General features: G+C 34.7%; 2 protein-coding genes across 2 annotated transcripts; both read left to right on the top strand.

The window, feature by feature from the left end:
• Positions 1-2,020: 2,020 nt before the first annotated feature.
• LOC145740500 (uncharacterized) lies at positions 2,021-9,426 on the top strand. The gene is made up of 6 exons (XM_081996108.1): positions 2,021-2,632; positions 2,687-3,010; positions 5,355-5,486; positions 5,895-6,238; positions 6,293-6,497; positions 8,530-9,426. The coding sequence occupies exons 1-6, from the start codon at positions 2,062-2,064 to the stop codon at positions 9,288-9,290; spliced, it is 2,337 nt and encodes a 778-aa protein (XP_081852234.1). The 5' UTR covers positions 2,021-2,061; the 3' UTR covers positions 9,291-9,426.
• Positions 9,427-9,524: 98 nt separating this feature from the next.
• Positions 9,525-20,233, top strand: LOC145740499 (uncharacterized). The gene is made up of 9 exons (XM_081996107.1): positions 9,525-11,295; positions 12,394-12,962; positions 13,022-13,093; positions 13,148-13,222; positions 13,738-13,812; positions 15,276-15,326; positions 15,777-15,827; positions 15,934-16,064; positions 16,337-20,233. The coding sequence occupies exons 2-9, from the start codon at positions 12,406-12,408 to the stop codon at positions 19,624-19,626; spliced, it is 4,302 nt and encodes a 1,433-aa protein (XP_081852233.1). The 5' UTR covers positions 9,525-11,295; positions 12,394-12,405; the 3' UTR covers positions 19,627-20,233.
• Positions 20,234-20,522: the final 289 nt, after the last annotated feature.

Raw genomic sequence — 20,522 nt, 5'->3', positions numbered from 1 at the left:
TGACACTGAAAATAGTAAAAAAACAGGATTTTTGGACTTTTTTTTTATTCAATTAAACACTGGTAACAGTCCGAATTTTTGGACTAATTTAATTCTAAAAATTAGTGTTTAAGACTAATATCGTAGCATTTAATGCCAAAATTGTTTACTTTGATCAAGGATGAGTCTGAAACTTAACTTTTACTAGAAAAAATTGTTTAAAATTCGATTTTTCAGTCTTAAAGCAAAGTAAAACGTCTAGAAGTCAATTTAATACTGACAAAGCGTGAAATGGCATGTTTAAACCTATGGAAAATGTAAAAATAGTTTTTTAAGGCTCTTATGTCAAAAACTTGGTGAAGATAACCCTAAAACTCGATTTTCCTAGCCGAAAGCAGTTTTAAAGACCTAAAAATAGTCCAAAGTTCTAAGAAAATGAAAAGCAAAGTAAACAAACCTGAAAAGTTAGTCTTCAAGTCAATTTTTATGAATGTAATGTCAATATCCTGTATTTAAGACTATTTTCAAGACTAAAATATTGAAATGTATTTTAAAATTATGAAAACTTACTTCAAATAGAAATTTTAAGCTTTTGATGTCACTTTTCATTGGTTTAGAGTTACTTTTTGGTGTCCAAGTCCATTTTCAAGGTTGAAATGTGTGAATTTGTAGTAAAAAATTGTAGATAAAGTAGTTTTTCATGACTACAACCTAATTTTCACTACTAAAGTTATTCAACTTATCTGAAAACCATAACGACTGACTACAAGGACAGTTTTTAAGCCTTTCAAGACAATTTTCACAGTTCCCAAGTCAATTGCCAAGGCTAAAATCTTACAATTTGTGAAAACTGATTAAAAGACAATTTTTCTCGTTTCTAAGTCAATTTTCAAAACTAAAGTCTTTCAATTTGTCTGGAAACTATGAAAACTGGCTACAAAGACATTTTTTAAGTTGGGTTGATTTTGGGTCTTTGAACGTAATAACTCAATTATCTCGTAAACGAAGCTTCAAATCAGAATTTTTTAAGAGGTACTTATTTTGTGAAATTGGACAAGTAAAGTAAAAAAAACTGAAATTTTTGAAAAGTATCCAGTGACGTAAAAAATCAGGCAGAAAAATTAAAACCTACTTCCTGTATAAAAATACAAAAATTGTATTTCTGAAAGACTTGTATGCCTGAAATGCACAAAGAAAATATGATATTTGCCAATTGACTTTATAGTTGTGTGTTAGAGTTGTTTGAGAAGTCTTTTTACTTATATTTTTAATTTCAACATTATTTTTTTACTGCCTCAATCGTAAAACTTATGATGTTATTTATGCTCCAGTTGACAGCCTAGAATTTTTTCTAGAAATACCACTGAAATGAAAAATGTCCAAAAACTCTGAAAATTTAAATGGAAAGTATAGTAAAAGTTTCATAAAAGTAATCCCTTATCTCTACGAAGAATTTTCCTATATAACTTTTTTTCTGTGGTGGGAATAGTCAAAAGTTTGCTTTGAAAGAAATTAAATATCTCGAAAACGAATAATCGTAGATACTTTGTTTTTGAGGCATTTTAAAGAGCATTTTCTGTTCTGTAGAGTGTTTCAAAACAATGTTCCATTTAGTTTTCAGTCTTTTCGATAGAGGGCGCTTTTACAAAAATTGCGCTTTCATCTTAGATATCTCGAAAAAATCAAATGCAATAGTATAGCTTCCTATTACTTATTCCATAAGCAATTAGATTATCTATCGCTGTGTGTCGTAAATCGTTAAGAATTTTAAGGGTTTTAGCACCCCCACGTAAACCGAAAATTGAAAAATCATACGATACAGATTGTATACATATTAAAATGGAAAATTTTTCAACATAAAAGATTCTTGTCACTATTTGTAATATTTAAAGTAAACAACATGTAGGTACGCCAAAATATCCAACCTACGCCTTTTCCTATATTTACAATTAGATATCGTACACTGCAAACTCCGATAACAACCAACTAGGTGTAATCTTATCAGAAATTAAACACGCTGATAATAAATTTCATTAAATAGACGTCACTTTAATAGCAATAACATTTTGTAGCATCACAATTATGGAGCTCTACAAGAAAATAGTGAAATCTTCCAAAGATACTGCAGCTAATTTGCTGAGTGAAAAAGAGTGCAAGTGCGAAAGTTTACAAGCAATTATCAACGAAGCGATAAAAGAAAACAACAAGAAAACCTTGAAAGAGTTGGTAGAAGAGATTAATGCGCACTTGGTAGATTTGAGGGGGATCAACGAGGAACTGGACGTAAGAAGTAAAGCAAAGAAGGAAAAACTTTTAAAGCAATTTGAAGAGTGTTTGCTGAAGATTGTGAACAATAGCTCATTAAGTATCTTGAATCCCCTTAACGCTCAGCTGCAGGAGTTACAAAATTTGACAGATTTAGCCATTAGAGACAATGATATTGAGGAGTTAAAAAAATTAGCTGGACGCATGGAACGAAACATAGGAGTAATGAAAGAAATTCCGGAAGTAAAGTCAGCGAGGAATTCTCAAAATAGCGATGACAAAACCCTCGAAGTGTTCAATAAGTACGCCAGTTTGCTTACTAAAGTTCGGACCCATATTAATAAATTTAACAAAGATGTGATCCAAACACCAAGTCTGCAAAATAACGGTAAGATTTGTATATTTTCCGTGTTTATTTTATCTAGAAGTTTAACGTTACCAGAGAAAAACACCACGGAGTTGAAGTCACCTTCTATAACTCCAGGGGATCTAAATGAAATCGAAGTAAAACTAAAGCAAATGCGTGTAAAACGGCAAAATCGATTGAGCACATTTGTCAATGAACAATCAAAATTATCGGGACAAAAATGTGAAAATGTTAGAAAAAGCTTGGAAAGCGGGAATGATCCAGAATATGTTAAACCTTCACTTTACAAAACTGTAGTAACGGAACAAGGTTACTCGGCGAGCAGAATGTGGAAAATTGGTCAGACTACAAGTGATCACATGGGAAGAAAAAGTCAGGAAGTTAATCATCCAATTCAAGGTTAGTCATTATCTTTATTGAGAAAAATGTGTGATTGTGATGTTTTACCAATTTTTAATTGTTTCTTCTTCTTCTTCTTGGGTTGACAATCATCAGGGCGATTCTTATTTTTGAGACCGCAGCTCTAAATAGTTCGTTGTTATTGCAACCAAACCATTCTCTAAGGTTCTTCAGCCATGAATTACGTCTTCTCCCTACAGATCTCTTTCCTTCAATTTTTCCTTGCATAATAAGTTGCAATATTCGATACTTTTCCCCCCTCATGACACGTCCCATATATTGCAATTTTCTGGCCTTAATTGTCGTAATAACTTCTCTCTCCTTATTCATACGTCTCATCACTTCCACGTTGGTTATTCTGTCTACCCATGAAATCCTCAGTATTCTTCGGTATACCCACATCTCAAACGCTTCCAGTCTCCTCATTTCGGTTACCTTCAGCGTCCAGGCTTCCATCCCATAATACAGTACGGACAGCACATAGCATCTCATTAGTCGTATTTTCAGTTCCAGGTTTAGATCCCGACAGCAGAAAAGCCTTTTCATTTTCATAAATGTGCTTCTGGCCTGTTTGATTCTGATTCGTATTTCTTGTGAGCTGTCGTTGCTTTCATTAATGGTCGTGCCTAGGTATTTGTATTCTCTTACTCTCTCAATAGGTTGATTGTTTACGTATATCCTACGAATGTCCTGAGTTGTTTTTGTCATCAACATATATTTTGTTTTGTTTATGTTCAGTGATATAGTCCATATTCTTCGCTTACCGTGACCATTCTATTAATTAGCGTCTGCGGATCTTCGTATGTTCCAGCCAGAATAACTGTATCGTCAGCATACCTCAGATTATTTATTGTCATGCCGTTGATCTTAATGCCTATGTTCTGATCATCAAGTTCCCTATTTATTATGTCCTCCGAGTACAGATTAAAGAGGATTGGTGATAGTATACACCCTTGACGAACACCTCTCTGAATTTCTATTTCCTTTGATGTCATGTCTTCTATTCGTACTACTGCTTTTTGACCACAGTATAAGTTTGATATTATTCTTATGTCTCTGAGATCTATTCTTCTCTTTATTAATGTTTCTATGAGCAAGTCATGCCTTACTTTATCGAAAGCTTTATTGTAGTCCATAAAGCATGTATATATGTCTTGATTCATATCTAGGCATCTTTGTGACAGGACATTGAGTGAAACTAGCGCTTCCCTTGTTCCTAGGCCTTTACGGAATTCAAATTGTGTATCGCCGATGTCTATGTCTATTTTCCTGAATACTCTACCATGGACTACCTTCAGCAGGACTTTCAATATGTGAGCCATCAAGCTAATGGTACGGTAGTCAGAGCACTGCTTGGCATTTTTCTTTTTTGGAAGAGTTATAAAAGTTGATAGCAACCAGTCATTTGGTATTATTCCTGTTCTATATATGGTATTGATTAATTCTACCAAAATATGAATCCGGTCTTCCTCTATCAGCTTAAGAATCTCCACTGGCAGTTGGTCCGGACCTGCAGCTTTTCCGTTCTTCAGCATCTTCAGTGCATATGTCACTTCATCCTTAATTATGTCCGGGCCTAAATCCCCTTCTATATTATCAAGATTGTTTCATCTTCGAATAATTGTGTAATGTAGTCTTTCCATATTTCTAGTTTTTGTACTGTTTCTGTGACTATTTTTCCGTTGTTGTTGTATAATATATTGAGTTGCTTTTGTTTATTGGTGCCGGCGAGTTCTTTGATCTTTTTGTGTATGTTGAAGCTATCATGTTTGGCTTGTAATTTCTCAATTTCTTCGCATTTTTGTTTATAGTAGTCTTCTTTTGCTTTCCTGATTTTTGAGCGGAGTATTCGTTGTGATTCTTTATATCGTTGTTCATTTTTTCCTTTATAGCTTCTCCTCTTATCCATGAGATTAAGGATTTCGCCAGTTATCCCTTCCTGCGGGCTTCTCTTTCTTTAACATGTCTATTGAGGGTTCCAATACGGCTGATTTAATTCCGCACCATTTTTCATTTATGTTTCTGCTCTTTAGTTGTTTAAGTCATGTAAACTTCAGGACTTCTATTTTCTCTAATATTCTCATATGTTCCAACTTTCTGCATAGGACAATGCAACGTTTTTAATTAAATGGAACGATATTTTTATTAGTCCCATTGTTACGATACATTATTGTTTTTACATCAGGAATGTGCTGTAGTTTTATGCGGCAAACCAAACAAAAATAGAATCACGTAACAATATACATTGATGTATTTGATGTAAAGATTAACGTAAATGTTACGTAACAAACTTTGAAAATTCACTGGTATACACTTTCACTAAACATTATTATTATTGTTTTAGAAGAACAGAGGAATTCTCGAAATCTTGGTTCGGAATTGGATTTACCTATGTCTAAACCTTCCAGTTCTAGTCTAGCTGATTTTGCTCCCAAAAGCATGGCAGAAACTCATATAGAACAAGCAAGGACCCAAAGTATGTTAACTCAAACAGGTTTAACTATTCCTACAAAAATATATTATAAGGGAAGGTTATTTAAATATCCAGTATAATTATCATATCTTTTAACCACCATGAGAAAATTTTTTGTGAGACCAGACCACTATTCTGTGATTGGTTCCTGAAAAGAATTTTTTAACATTACACAATAACTGGATTTGGTCAACCCGTTTCAATAAAGCTAGATTAAATTTCAATACAATAAATACAGAAAACAATTTCCATAATCCTTGTGTAATACAAGTCCACATTAAATCTCTCTGGCATAACATGCAATATTATTCTGATTTTTATCCCCTTATGTTTAAGCATATTTGTCTTTTTGTTTATAACTTAAACTGAAGTAATATTTTACACTGATAGCTAGAGTACTAAAAATTTCAGTGGAAAAACCAAAAGCACCACTGAAACCATCCAATTCAACTAAAACAACTCCACCCAGAACTCCAACCCAAATAAGGAAATTGTTTAATAGCTTTACATGCGTTCAAAAAGCCAATTCGCAGCACAAGTCTATTGAGGATTTACCGGGAGAATTCAAAAGTCCCTTCGAGCAAGAATTAAAAAATATACAGTTAAAAAGTACAGGTCGAATACATAAAATGGACGAAGAGGCAAATCTACCATCACAAACCAATGAAAGTTCACAAAATTCTAATAGCAAACCAGCGTCCAGATCGGGAAGTTTTAATTACAACGACAATCTTGCTTTTCCAAGGAATCAAAGAGTGAGTGAGATTTTTCTCTGTTATTTTTGTCTCAATTAATTCAAAACATTTTAGGAAGGTGAATCGAGACTAGTGGCTGTTTCGCCCCCTACAATACCGCCAAGAAAAACGAAACCGTTAACTGAAAAACAAAAGCCGGAGATTGCGGTAAGGAGAAACGTTGCCGTAGTCAAACATCCCATTTCCGTTTATGATCATGTTCCCGACAACGACAATGAAACTCTCAAGAGTGATGTAATCCAAAGAAGTGCCTCTTCAAGTAAGTGCGCTTTTTAATTGAGGGTGGTTTGTTTGCAATGCATGTCTGTTGCTAGTACTTGACGCTTGTGTGTAAATGCTCTCAAATGTTTACAATGTCGATTTTATGGCCACAGAGAGAACCAAATTGATAAGTCATTGAACTGAAATTAGTGAAAGTACTTTTAAGCACGTTTAAATCAAAATGTTGTTCTCAAAAAACATTTAAGTTTAAGTTAGAGAACATTTAAGTCTAAGTCAATTTAACTCAACAATTAATAAATTTATTCACACTTCAAAACACTCCGTACAATAATTAATTCAGCTACTAAAAACACTACTACAATTCCACAATTATTCCGCTATTTAAACTTTACCGCGTTCCCAAATTCACTACTACGCCGTCGTCGACACCGCTTCTTTTATATTCGCAAACCACGTTCTAGAATGACCGCAAAACGCTTTGCGATTTGCCTCGAATATCAAAGATGCTTCCAGGTGTCGCTTCCCAACTGTGGCCTACTTTAACACGCGCCCGGCCAGATATTGCAGTGCATCGATTTCATCCCGAATCGAGTGCTCGTTCAGAAGTATCGAGCATAGTAGGCCCAAACCGTAACACTGCCCCCCTCTTAAAGCTGATCGTCCCGATCCGCTTCATCTAATCCCTGGTATTTCTTGAGTCTGTCCAGATGGACAATTTTCATCTTGCCTTTGGGGCTGCGTTGGACTCTGTACACGACGTCGTTTAACCTTTTTACCACATTGTAAGGTCCCTCCCAGTGTCGTTGCCATCTTTGACTTAATCCTTTGCTCCTCCTGGGTTGAAACATCCACACAGCATCACCTTCCTTATAATTGCCACCAGTTGGTCTGTGGTCCAGTGTCATCTTCATACGGTCGTTGTTTGGTTTCATCTTCTCTCTCTCAAGTTCCCGAATTGTGATGGATCCCGTCTGTAACGAACACTGGTCACACTGTTTACACCATTCCTTAACGTCCTTTCTGAAGTTAATCCAGTGAAATCGATCTCTTATTCTAGCCAAAGTCTGGTTTACTCCAAAGTGTCCTCCTCCGCGACTGTCATGTATTTCTCGCAGCACATTCTCTTTGCAGGAATTGGGCACTATTGTTTGGTAAACAAAGCGTTTTCCGTCTGGACTTTCCCATTTGTGAGTAATTAAGTCATCTCGGAGTCGAAGCGAATTCTAATGCAACCAGTAACCCCTTACTGTTGGTCCATATCTGGAAATCTGTTGCCAATCCGGTTTCAAATCCTTCTCCAACCATCTTCTGATTACTTTCAAATCAGAGTCTGAGTCCTGCCCTTTTATCATGTCTTCCTTAGAAACGCTGCTCTTCATTCTTTTTGTAGCCTCTTTATCTGTCACCTTCGCGATTTGACCAATTCTCCAACCATTATGAATTTGTCCTTTCCGGTACCTTAAGTCACTATCAAAAGCTTGACGATCCTCTACATATCGCGGTAAATGTCCTTCCGGGTTCTTCATTTCCTGCTCCTGGTTACGCCAGTTCTGCGGTGTCGGTAAACGAGACAGCTGTCTACAATTCCAGCGGTAATGTTCTTTACGTCCACAATTATAACACGTAATGTTTCTTTTAGCAGAGGAGTTCCGGTGATTTGTTCTGATGTCCTGATTTCGTCGACACTGTGGGTTTGGAGAACAAGACCGCTGTCTGCAATTCCTTCTATAGTGTCCTTTACGTCCACATCGATAACATTCCACTCTAGTGATCGGACGTGATCGTTCTAACTGTGTAAACTGACCATTTCCTAATGCTGCCATTTGTTGCACTAATTGGTTTAATTTCATCTATTAATGTAGCATATCCCGATTTCATCCCGAATCGAGTGCTCGTTCAGAAGTATCGAGCATAGTAGGCCCAAACCGTAACAATATCATTGTCCCTACTCCCTACTGCTTTTTTGGTTAAAACTAATGTCAACAAAATTCGGAACGTACAGGGAAGAATTTAAGCAATTTTTGGAATCAATCTATTGCCTACAATACATATTTCTTACATAATTTCAGGGTCTACAACTTTCAACGTTCAACCTACCAAAGAATCCAGTTTTGGCGCAGTTAACAATATCAACAAGACGACAAATTCTGATCAACCTACTGACAATGACAGGGAACCTACCAATGTTGCCATCGTAATAAAAAGAGACAGCAATACAGTGGTTCCGGTTGCCCAAAGAAACTCTTTTACGACATTCAAAGATTCTACGGAAAATTCCAACGAGTTGCTTGCTGTCGAAAATCCAATCTACGGAATAATTAATCCAAGTTGTGTACAATCACCCCCAAAAGAGGAGGGTAATTATGTTAATGTTAATCTTGACAGAACTAGTTCAGAAAGTATTGCTGAAGATCCCTCATCAAAGGAGGAACCTACTTCTGTGAATACCGGTTTCAACACTTTGGATTATTTCGTAGCAAAACGCGGTCGTAAACCATCATATCGAAGAGAAGCTTCTTTAGATGGAAACAAGTTTGTCATTTTACAACCCGATATCGCTAAGTTGGAGTTTGCTATCGGTTTATACAAAGGACTGAAGAGGGATGAAGATTATTTAATACTGGACAAAATGCTATCAAAATATTACGTAAAAATCGATGAAGTACCTGCCAATACCGCATTTGAAAAAATTAAGAAGGAAAGTTTAAGGGAACGACTTAATCAAGCCCATAAAGATTTGAAAAACAAAGTAGAAGACAACGAACATATTATGAAAAGGATTTTTGAAGAACAAGTGAATATGATAGGAAAGAAATATGGATTATCATAAATATCACCACTGACCGATATCGTTCTTTCTACAGGGTGGTCCAGTTTTAAGTGTTAATAATTCACCATTTGATAGCCAATCAAAAAATAAGTTGACTTGCATTATGTCATTTTTCTGAAAAACATTTCCTAAGAAAGATACAGTCCTCAAATTTCAATTTAAAAAATCGTTTTATAGTGTAAAACTGAACATTCAAGACTTGTGAGAGTCCAAATTTGTACTGAATAGTCTAAAAACTTGCTATCTACTACTAAGAATAGTCTTATGATTCGTTTTCTCAGACTGTCATCCTGATCGAGTGTCTGAAACTGGATTTCTAGAACTAAAAAAGTCCGGAAATCAAGAAAAAGATGGTATTGTGCATGAAACTCATTTTTTACTACTAAAAATAATATAAAAGTTGACTTTTAATGCTAGAACTGACTTTACTAGGACTAAAGAGAGTCCAAAAGTATATTTTCAAGACTTTAATTGGTGTACAACTGAATTTTCTTGACTGGACAAAATTTTTTACTTTTATTACTGAAGAAACTTGACTTTTTGAAATAGTCTTAAACTCGATTTTTCAGTCTTAAAAAGCACTAAAAACAGTCTGAATTTCTTAGAGGTGCTACAATTTATTGCACCAATGAGTGTAGAAGTCAATTTAATAGTGAAGAAGCTTGAAATAACATTTTCAAGACTATGGTCAGTGGACACACTGGCTTTTAGGCCTGATAAGTCAAAAACTTTGTAAAGAGTCTTGAAACTCGATTTGAGGCACTGAAAACAGCTTTAAAACACTAAAAACAGTCTAGTTTATTAAGAAATACCCGAATTTTTAGCACTGAGGTGTCTAGAAGTCGATTTAATAGTGACAAAGCTTCGAATGCCATTTTAAGTTTATGCAGAATGTAAAAATTGTTTTTTAAGTTTGCTTTGTCAATAACTTGGTGAAGATAGTCTTGAAACTCGATTTTCCAAGCTGAAAGCAGTTTTGAAGCACTAAAAATAGTCCAGAATTCGAAGAAAATGAAAATCGAAGTACGAAAAGTTCGTTTTCAAGATAATTTTCATGAATCTAATGTCAATGTCCTGCATCTAAGACTATTTTCAAGACTAAAATATTGAAATTTGTCTTCAAATTATGAAAACTTACTTCAAATGCAAATTTTAAGCTTCTGATGTCACTTTTCATTAGTTCAGTCACATTTTGGGGTTCAAGTCAATTTTTAAGGTTTAAATGTATGAATTTGTAGTAACAAATTCTTGAAAAAGTAGTTTTTATGTCTACAAGTCAATTTTTAGTATTAAAGTCTCTCGATTTGCATGAAAACTGGTTATAAACACAATTTTTAAGCTTCTGAAATTTTTATCTTTTCTAATTCAATTTTCAAAACTAAATGTTTTTAGTTTGTCTGGAAACTATGAAAACTGGCTACAATAATATTTTTTAAACTTCTTAAGTGAATTTTCCGTTTCCAAGACAATTTTTAAGTTGGGTTGGATTAGTTTTGGGTCTTTGACCGTAATAACGTCTAATAAAGTGCTTGTTCCAAATTTGATCAATATTGCTCCAACGGTCTGACAATTATGACAAAAAAAAACGATTTTTTAAACAGAAATTTGAAAGATTGTATTTTCCTTAGGAAGCACTTTTCAGGAAAATGACATAATGAATGTCACCTTAATTTTTAATTGGCTATGGATTGGTAAATTATTGACATTTAAAACTGGACCACCCTGTATAGCATACAATAAGTACCCATTCATTTCATGTTTAAACCTTTATACTACTTATTTCGTACCATAAAAAAAATCGGAATTTAAACATTTCGCTTATCTTTACATCTTGGCTGGGTGGACGTTATTTGGTTATAATGTCTGCCAAATGTGGTACAGTTTTCATATCAAATATAACAATATTAATATGTATTGTAAATAAAATTTGATATAAATGGTGTTTGTGTCACCGTTTTGTTTTGTTGTTTGTGTTGGATCGAAATTTTAAGAAGAAACAGAGTCGGTAAGTAGTAAATTGCCAAGTCATCAAAAATCTAGTAATTCTTCTAGGAAATTTATGTTTTTTAATCAAAACCATATGATAAGTTATACCGGAAGTAGATACCTGTTTGTATATTGTTTCTTTTTTGGATACTAAAAACAAATTTTAGTCATACTGCAAGCGTAATGTCATAATATACTTGTGTATCCGTTTCTGAGATATTTTTACTATTTTATGAAAAAATTTGACATTTGCAATAGCAAAAGCGTTATTTTTAGCTATTTTAGGAAATAAATCAGAAAATAGTAAGTAGAGTGCCATAAAAATAATAAGAATCAATAATCGATTAGGGGGTCAGAAAGGGCTTTGTGACGTCATTTAACAGTATGTCACATGATCAATAGAAAATTTTGAAGAACAAAATCTTTAAATTAAAAAACTGAATCGTAGCATAAGATATATTTTTAAATCCAAAAATAAGTTTAATTTACAGAACCAATGATTTGCAAAAATTTACAGAAAAATCTCTTAAGAAAATACAGGAAGATTTTCAATTCGATAGAAAATAGTAAATTAATTTTCTTAATTTAATACATGATTATTAATACTTTCTTGAAATTGGCCAGAAGTCTCTAAAAATAGTATCAGAAACCTCCAGACAACTGTCAAAGGTTCTAAATGCTAACGAAAACTTTCAAAAAATTGTTAGAAGACTCTAGAAGTGTCAAAAATTTGAAAATATTTTGTTTGTTTAATGATTGGCACTTTAATTATGTCTTTTGATGTGGAACTTGTGCACTCTGACTGAATTTAATATTGACAAACCATTTTGCCTTCAATAATATTTAAGAAACAAGTAAAGAGATAATTAATAATCACACTTACAAGAAACAACCTCACAAGCGCTTAACGCGGCCGAACTGAAACGTGCCTAGTGACGTCACACGGAATTTAGAGTGTTGAAACTTGAATTGCTGATAAATTCGTTATAACCTTGTCAGAAATAGAAAAAAGTTTACAGAACCGTTTTTCAGATGTAATTATTCTATTATTCTATCTGTTAGGAGGAAGTGGAAGTAATTGAAATGATTTTACCAAAAATATACCTCATCTAATTAGGTATTATTCGGAATGGGAAAGCGGTTCTCTTGTATAAGAAAAAATCGAAGCCGATCCGATGTGTCAAATGAAGACGACGACAATGACCAACCAGTCCAACCAGTCCAACCAGTTCAACCGGAAAACTACTCTCAGCAGTTTCAGCAGTATATTCGCATTTCTCCGGGTCACGACGAAGCTGTCCAGGTCAATCAGTCCAGTCTAGATAATCGGTCTGACCGTGACAATCAGAATGTGCCCACCAGTCAAACCGACCGCAACCAAGATGACCAGGAAACTACAGTTACGACCGAACAAGAAACTCCTGGTGGGCTAAGTTATGCGTCACCGTCAACCGCCCTCCCGCAAGACACACCAAATGTGAGGAGTCCGCGTTCTATTAGCTCTGTTTCCAGCAGTGCAGTGGAACTAATCCCTTTTTTACCTATGGTCACTCTAACAACCGTTGAAAACCAAGACGTAGTTTTAGAGCCTGGCGGCATTGCAAATCCAGGCGAAACTAGGCAAGAATCCGACAGCGATGAACACGAAGAAGACAGAACTCGACCTCACACTCCGGGACTTGCATTGTTAGTATTCTTATAGTTTTTCGAAAAATCTTTATTTAACATTTTGCTTCTAAACGCAGCCGTAGAATGCAACTACTCAGAGAAAAAGCAAAATCAACTATGAAAACTTCATCCGCTTCAAAGAAAGCAAAGTAAGAATTTTGTAATTTTTTAGATGTACGTTAATTTTTTTTTTTAATTTCCAGAAAATGGTATAAGCGAGTGAAAGGTCAAATAGGATCGTCTTTAGAAAAAGCATCTTCCGGTGCACCGAGAGCGAAGTAAGTAATAATTTTTGTTATACACAGTGTCAACTACAATTTATTTCAAGATATTTTCAAGTCGTGTTAAAAATATGTCCTATCTCCCTTCGTTTTTGAGATACTATAGTCGCTGCTATGTAAGAAAAGAACATACTAGACATACAAAGTGGTCCATCGAAATCGAACTAAAGTCGTTTTTGGGCAACCTGTATATTAATTCCGAAAAACCCTCGGACAGCACAACTTTATTTTCGAAAGTCTATTATACAAGATGTGCTTCAAACATAGTTAGGTTTTATATTTTTTAAGGTTGTCTGAAATTCTTCGCATTTTCTTTTAAATTATTTCTTTTTGAGAAAATGGGTTAGAGTTAAAAAACGTAGAATTAGCCCATTGAAATAATCAAAAAGATGTTCCTATTGGAAGCTGAAAATATTCCATACGTAGCACAAATTTCTTCTGTTACACTCTGTTACGTTACGTCATTCTATTTTTGCCTAATAAAAATTTTATTTTACCTTTTTATTTTTCAGAGAATTTTATAGAAAAATTAAAGCCAAATTTGAGTCGTCTTCCCAAACTGCTACTTCAAGTTCAACAGGAGCTAGGTAAGTAGCATGTTTTATTTGTTTATTTCGTGTTATCGAGGGTAATAATTATCATTAGAGTCCGGATTAAAAAACACTAAAGTCGTGAAAAAAAGCGCTTAAAAAGCAAAATTATTTTCTTCAAAAAAGTATAAAAATCTGTAAAAAAGCACAAAACTCTTTCAGAGAAGCAACATTTTTTTGAGTTTAACTTCTAGACATTTTTTGAATATTTTAAATTGCTTTAGAAGCATACGGAAGATTTTAGACGGTTTTGAAAACTTTCAAAAGTTTTTTGAACTACTTGAAATAATTTGGAAGGTTTTTGGACTGTTTAAACAGCATATTGAATGTTCTGGAATTCTTTAGAGGCATTTGGAATCTCTTAAACGGGTCACAAAATGTTTTGGAAGCTTCTAAACTGCTTTAATATCTTCTGGCAGCTTCTAGACTAGTTCTAAATGATTTTGAAAAACTTCAGACTGCTTTAGAAGCATTTTGGAGTTTCTGTAGTGTTTTGAAATCTTCTTAGACTACTTTAGGAGCATTAAAGATTCTGGACTGCTTTTAAGACATGTGAATTTGAACTTTTGGAAGCTTTTAAACTGCTTTAGAAGCATACAGAAGCTTTTAGACTGCCTTGAAATTTTTTGAGAGCTTTTAGACTAGTTGAAGATTATTTGGAAGCCTTTAGAGTGTTCTAAAAGCTTTTGGAAGCTTCTAGACTGTTTTGGAAGGCTTTAGACATATTTTGGAGTTTCTGTAGTGTTTTAAAACGTTTTTAGACTACTTTAGGAGCATTTCGAAGGTGTTTAGGCAGTTTAAAGAGCCTTGAGGGTTCTGGACTGCTTTTAAGACATTTGAAACCTTGTAGACGGTTTTAGAGACTTTTGGAAGCTGTTAAATTGCTTTAGAAGCATATGGAAGCTTTTGAGAGTTTCTAGATAAATTGAAAAGCATTTGGAAGATTTGAGACTGTTCTAAAAGCTTTTAGAAGCTTCTAGACTGCTTTGTAAGCTTTACAAGGCATTTTAGAGGTTCTATAGTGTTTTGGAATGTTTTTAAATTTTTTTACTTTACTTACGACTTCAGGAGTATTTGCAATTTTTTTGGTCAGTTTAGATTTGTAAATTGATACTTATACATTTTGCAACATGTTTTTGTTGTTCCTTCAGCCTTCAATATAGCAATTTTTTGTCAAAGCAGTTATTAGTTCCGTTTATTTTTAAAAACTTGATAAGCTTGTTTTGTAAAAAACTAGTTAAACCATACAAAAATAACAGTAAATAAGCACAAAAAACTAAAATAAGCACAAAATGAAGAAAAAAGCAAAAAAAGCATCAACAAAATCTGTCAAATGACGCGTTTTTCCATAAATCGTTCACATTGGATGTTAAAGGTTCGTTGCTTTTATTATTTACAAAAAGCAAAATTTCTAGAAATCCGGACTTTAATTATCATTAATGGTTCCTTTGACGTTATAGGAAAAAACAATACCAATCAGATGATGCACAACCTGGTCCCAGTGGAATAAGGTAAGTGTTTATTGCAATATTGAAAAACTCCTCATTTTCCTTATTAAACGTCAAATTTTGTCAAAACGTTGTTATAATAACCAATCATCCTAATTAAGAATTGACATTGCACGTTGCGAAATTGTCATTTATCCCAATTTAGTACAAATCATTTACAAATAGTAGTCAATGACTGCATTCATAAGAACACAACGATTAGCAATCAAATAAATCGATAAATCGCACTTAAATAAATCGATTACTAATCGAAAAAGCAATACTTAAACGACCTTTTATTAAAATCCGATATTTCGATTTGTTCTGATGAATGCCATCATTATTTACTCTCCACCAATGTTGCCAAAGTGATCATTTACCAGATTTTGTAAAAAAAAAATTACCAAATTTACATTTTTGATTGATTTATTTTCAAACAAACAATTAATTACACTTTTCTTTGAACGGGAACAGAAAAAGCAGCTCCAAATCTGAAACTAGCAGCAAAGGTTCGTCATCGTCTAAGTAAGTAAAGTCAGCTTTTTTATTTCAGTTGAATGCAAAAACCACACTGATTGTAAACAATTTTTTATCTTTTATTATTATTTTATTTTATTTTTTAAATTCATAGAAGTAAGGGGTCAAAAACGAAAAAGAAAAAGAACAAATCTAACGAAAGAAAATTGCTACGGGAAAACGCAAGAGCGTACGGATATAACCTGAATAGACGTTTGAAATATCTGCGCGGTGGAAATACTTCAGGTATGTAATATTGGTAAATGTATTTATTTATTTTTATATATAAGACGTTGCCATTACTGCTAAAAACTAGATTTTCTTCATCTGTACTCTTTTTAAACTCTTGTAAACCTTAAAATTACTGGATTTATTAATACATAATGTTTTTATTGGTAAATGGAGTGTTTTAATCAAGAAGAGAAGCAAAATTCTGCAGCTAAGATTAAATTCCTTACAACAAGTTTCTCTAGATCCATAAATGCGTTTTAATTATTTTATTTTTACTTTTATACTAGATCCAGTATTATCGATGTCATATCAAATGGTATCCCGTCCAACATCCAAACAACTGTCAGAAGCGAGGCACTCCTGGTCCCCAGAATTGTCTAGAGATGATTCAGTGGAGTCGAACCAGCCCCGCATTTTACTCGTAAGACCTTCAAGACGCATCCCAACTCCATCAAATTTACCCGTTTCTGGTCCCTCACGCAGTTCTCTAACTTTAGAGCTTCCAATATCAACAATAACGACACCACCTCGTTCTCTTTGTTCACCATCTTCCCCAACACCTCAAAAACGTTCAATGTTACCGATTTCAAGCTCGGATACACGAGAGTTAAGTGCTGCTTTAAGAAGGCGAACTTCAAACACATTACAGGTTCCTGGTACGAATTTGCCTGATTTGGATTTTCCAGGTCCGGAAATGCCTGAAGTCCCTCAAGAAGAACCAATACCTACAACGTCTGTTGTCCCGCAAAGAAAGCGGTCTTTGACATTGCCTGTTTCTGTGTCTTCATCTGCATTCGCTAGAGTACCGCAAAAAAAACCTTTACTGTTGCATGAAGGCACTAAAAAAGAAACAGCTTCTGCAACACCCAAAGTCCCGCAAGTAACATCTCCTGCATTGTCTGCAACTCCTCAAGAAGAACAGTCTTTGGTATTGCCTGAAGTCTCTCAAGAAGAAACCACACCGGCAATACGTGAAGTTCCTCTAGAAAAACCGTTTAGTTTAGTTTCTCAAGAAGAACCATTGTCTCAAATCCCTCTAGAAGAACAGCCTGTGGCATTGCGTGGAATCTCTGGAGAAGCACATATTGTTGCATTACTTGAAAATGCTCAAAGAGAACCAACTCCTGTAATTCTTAGAGACCCTCAAGGAGAGCCATCTCCTGATGTGTTAACTGATGTCCCTCATAGAGAACAACTTTCTGTATTTTCACCTGAAAAGCTTGAAGTGTCTCAAGAAGGAACATCTCCTGCCTTGCCTGGAACTCCTCAAGAAGAACAGTTTTTGGTTTTGCCTGAAGTCACTCAAGAAGAAACCACACCGGCAATACGTGAAGTTTCTCAAGAAAAACCGTTTACTGTAATGTCTGAAGACTCTGAACTTACCACTCCTGAAGTTTCTCAAGAAGGGTCATCTCCTGCAATGCCTAAAATCCCCCTAGAAGAACAGCCTTTGGAATTGTCTGAAGTGTCTGGAGAATTTGTTCAATCAACTCTTGAAACACATCATGTGCAAGGAATCAAAAAAGTCATTCAAGAAGAACCATCTTCTGATGTATCAACCGTGTGGGAAGTTTCTCAAGAAGAACCATTGTCTCAAATCCCTCTAGAACAGCCTGTGGCTTTGCCTGAAGTCTCTGGAGAAGAACAACTGGTTGAATCACCTGAAAATGCTGAAGAAGAACCAACTCCTGTAATTTTTGAGGACCCGCAAGGAGAGCCATCTCCTGATGGGTTAACTGATGTCCCTCACGAAGAACAATCTCATGCATTGTCTGATATTCGTGAAAAAGAACAAGCTTTGACAGCGCCGGAAGTCACTCAAGAAGAAATACGTGAAGTTTCTCAAGAAATTACCAGTCCTGAAGTTTCTCAAAAAGGGTTATCTCCTGCAACGCCTAAAATCCCCCTAGAAGAACAGCCTTTGGAATTGTCTGAAGTGTCTGGAGAATTTGTTCAATCAACTCTTGAAACGCATCATGTGCAAGGAATCAAAAAAGTCATTCAAGAAGAACCATCTTCTGCAAGACCTGATGTATCAACCGTACCGAAAGTTTCTCAAGAAGAACCATTGTCTCAAATCCCTCTAGAACAGCCTGTGGCATTGCCTGAAGTCTCTGGAGAAGAACAACTGGTTGAATCACCTGAAAATGCTGAAGAAGAACCAACTCCTGTAATTTTGGAGGACCCTCAAGGAGAGCCATCTCCTGGTGTGTTAACTGATGTCCCTCACGAAGAACAATCTCATGCATTGTCTGATATTCGTCAAAAAGAACAAGCTTTGGCAGCGCCGGAAGTCACTCAAGAAGAAATACGTGAAGTTTCTCAAGAAGGGTCATCTCCTGCAATGTCTAAAATCCCCCTAGAAGAACAGCTTTTGGAATTGTCTGAAGTGTCTGGAGAATTTGTTCCATGGCTTAAAGTGATTCAAGAAGAATCATCTTCTGCAAGACTTGATGTATCAACCGTGCCGGAAGTTTCTCAAGAAGAACCATTGTCTCAAATCCCTCTAGAACAACCTGTAGCCTTGCCTGAAGTCTCTGGAGAAGAACAATTGGTTGAATCACCTGAAAATGCTCAAGAAGAACCAACTCCTGTAAGTCTTGAGGACCCTCAAGGAGAGCCATCTCCTGATGTGTTAATTAATGTCCCTCATGAAGAACAATTTCCTGCATTGTATGATATTTGTCAAAAAGTTATACAACAAGAATTTTCACTTGCAATGCCCGGAATACCTCAAGAAAAACCATCTACTGCAAAGCCTGCAGTCCCTCAAATAGAAAGATCTCCTCCATTGTCTGGAACTCCTCAAGAAGATATCACACCGGCAAGACGTGAAGGTTCTCAAGAAAAACCGTTTACTAGAATGTCTGAAGACTTTGAACCTACCACTCCTGAAGTTTCTCAAGAAGGGTCATCTCCTACAGTGCCTAAAATCTTCCTTGAAGAACAGCCTTTGGAATTGTCTGAAATATCTGGAGAATTTGTTCAAAAAGAATCAACTAGTGAGACACATGATGTGGAAGAAGACAATAAAGTCCTTCAAGAGGAACCACCTTCTGCAAGGCCTGATGTATCTAAATTAGAAGTCTCGGGAGAAGAACAATTGGTTGCATTACCTGAAAATGCTCAAGAAGAACCAGCCCCTGTAATTCTTGATGACTCTCAAGGAGAACCATTTCTTGACATACCCACAGATGTTCAAGAAAAACTATCTACGTCATTACCTACAGTCTTTCAAGAAGAACCATCCCTTGTGGTAACTGATATCTCTCATGAAGAACAATCTCTTGTATTGCCTGATGCTTTGGCAGCGCCTGAATTATCTGAAGAAAAAACATCTCCTGTAATGTCTGAAGTTTCTGAAGTAGAACCATCCCTTGCAATGTCTGAAGTTTCTCAAGAAGGTTCTTCTTCTGCAATTCCTGAAATCATTATAGAAGATCCGCCTTTGGTGCCTGAAGAAGAACCATTACCTGAAATAGCTGAAGTTCCCCGTCAAGGACAAGCTCGTGAAAGATGGCTTGCAGTTCCTGAATCTTCTCATATTGATGATTCTGACTATCATTCGTCCGATTAAATGTAATTTATGATTAACGACCGACACTTTGCGTGTAGAAATTGTTTTAGTGGTATGTAGGTAAATATGTATCTGTGGTTTTACCACTTGACAGACAAAATACGTTATATTTTGAATTTTAAAATAGTAATAGTACAAATAATTTAAAGAGTTTACTTTAAATTATTTTCTTATACGTACTATATTGTTGGTTATTTTTAATTGATTTTGTTTGTTAAAGAAACAAAGATACAAAATTTCCCTTTTTATATGTAGTATGTATACATATTTTGGTTTTTATAGCAGTATTCTGACCACATCTCTTTTAGCCAAAAACTAGCTAATTCACTAAAAAATTATAAAGAATAAAAAATGTTTAAAGCTAAACTAGTAATTGAAATTAAAATATCTTCTAGCATCTTTAAATATATAGATTCTATATAGGAGATATGGTTAAAACTCTGCTGTACAAATCCCAGACATCCTGTACCTGTAGTATAAGTGAGTATTTAGAACTAGTATAATTTGTATACTTTTTAAACCTGTTTTAAAAGTTAGTTTTATTGAGATTTGTCAATAATCATCTTTTAATAAGTGATCATTACATTTTAGCTTCAAAGAAAAGAAAGTCGTTTTTTTTTGTAACTTTTTATAAATGAACCTGATCCTAAGATGCATAGTAAGATAATCCTAAATATTCGGTGGAATAAGTTATGCTGTATACGTTATCTTTCTAAAACATCCTTTTTTCTTAATACTGATTTTACCATCAAGTTTCAAAACTACCATCTATTGGCACACAAAGACAAAGGCTTACCCTGTATACTAAATAGTCACATTGTGAAATAAGACACTTTGTGTATGTACCAACTTATTAATTTGTTTAATACTAGATAATAAAATGGCGTAACCAGACT

The sequence above is a fragment of the Ips typographus genome, linkage group LG1 (assembly GCF_016097725.1).
Source record: "Ips typographus isolate SLU linkage group LG1, UJ_Ityp_2.0, whole genome shotgun sequence".
NCBI lineage: Eukaryota > Metazoa > Arthropoda > Insecta > Coleoptera > Curculionidae > Ips > Ips typographus.
This window is presented reverse-complemented; position numbering and strand designations above follow the sequence as displayed.

Bases quoted from the DNA above. Each gene is read 5' to 3' on its own strand.
- LOC145740500 (XM_081996108.1), top strand. From the start codon at position 2,062: ATGGAGCTCTACAAGAAAATAGTGAAATCTTCCAAAGATACTGCAGCT. The intron at 3,011-5,354 runs GTTAGTCATTAT...TTATTGTTTTAG, and splicing joins AGTTAATCATCCAATTCAAG to AAGAACAGAGGAATTCTCGA. The intron at 6,239-6,292 runs GTGAGTGAGATT...AAAACATTTTAG, and splicing joins CTTTTCCAAGGAATCAAAGA to GAAGGTGAATCGAGACTAGT.
- LOC145740499 (XM_081996107.1), top strand. From the start codon at position 12,406: ATGGGAAAGCGGTTCTCTTGTATAAGAAAAAATCGAAGCCGATCCGAT. The intron at 13,094-13,147 runs GTAAGAATTTTG...TTTAATTTCCAG, and splicing joins TCCGCTTCAAAGAAAGCAAA to AAAATGGTATAAGCGAGTGA. The intron at 15,828-15,933 runs GTAAGTAAAGTC...TTAAATTCATAG, and splicing joins AAAGGTTCGTCATCGTCTAA to AAGTAAGGGGTCAAAAACGA.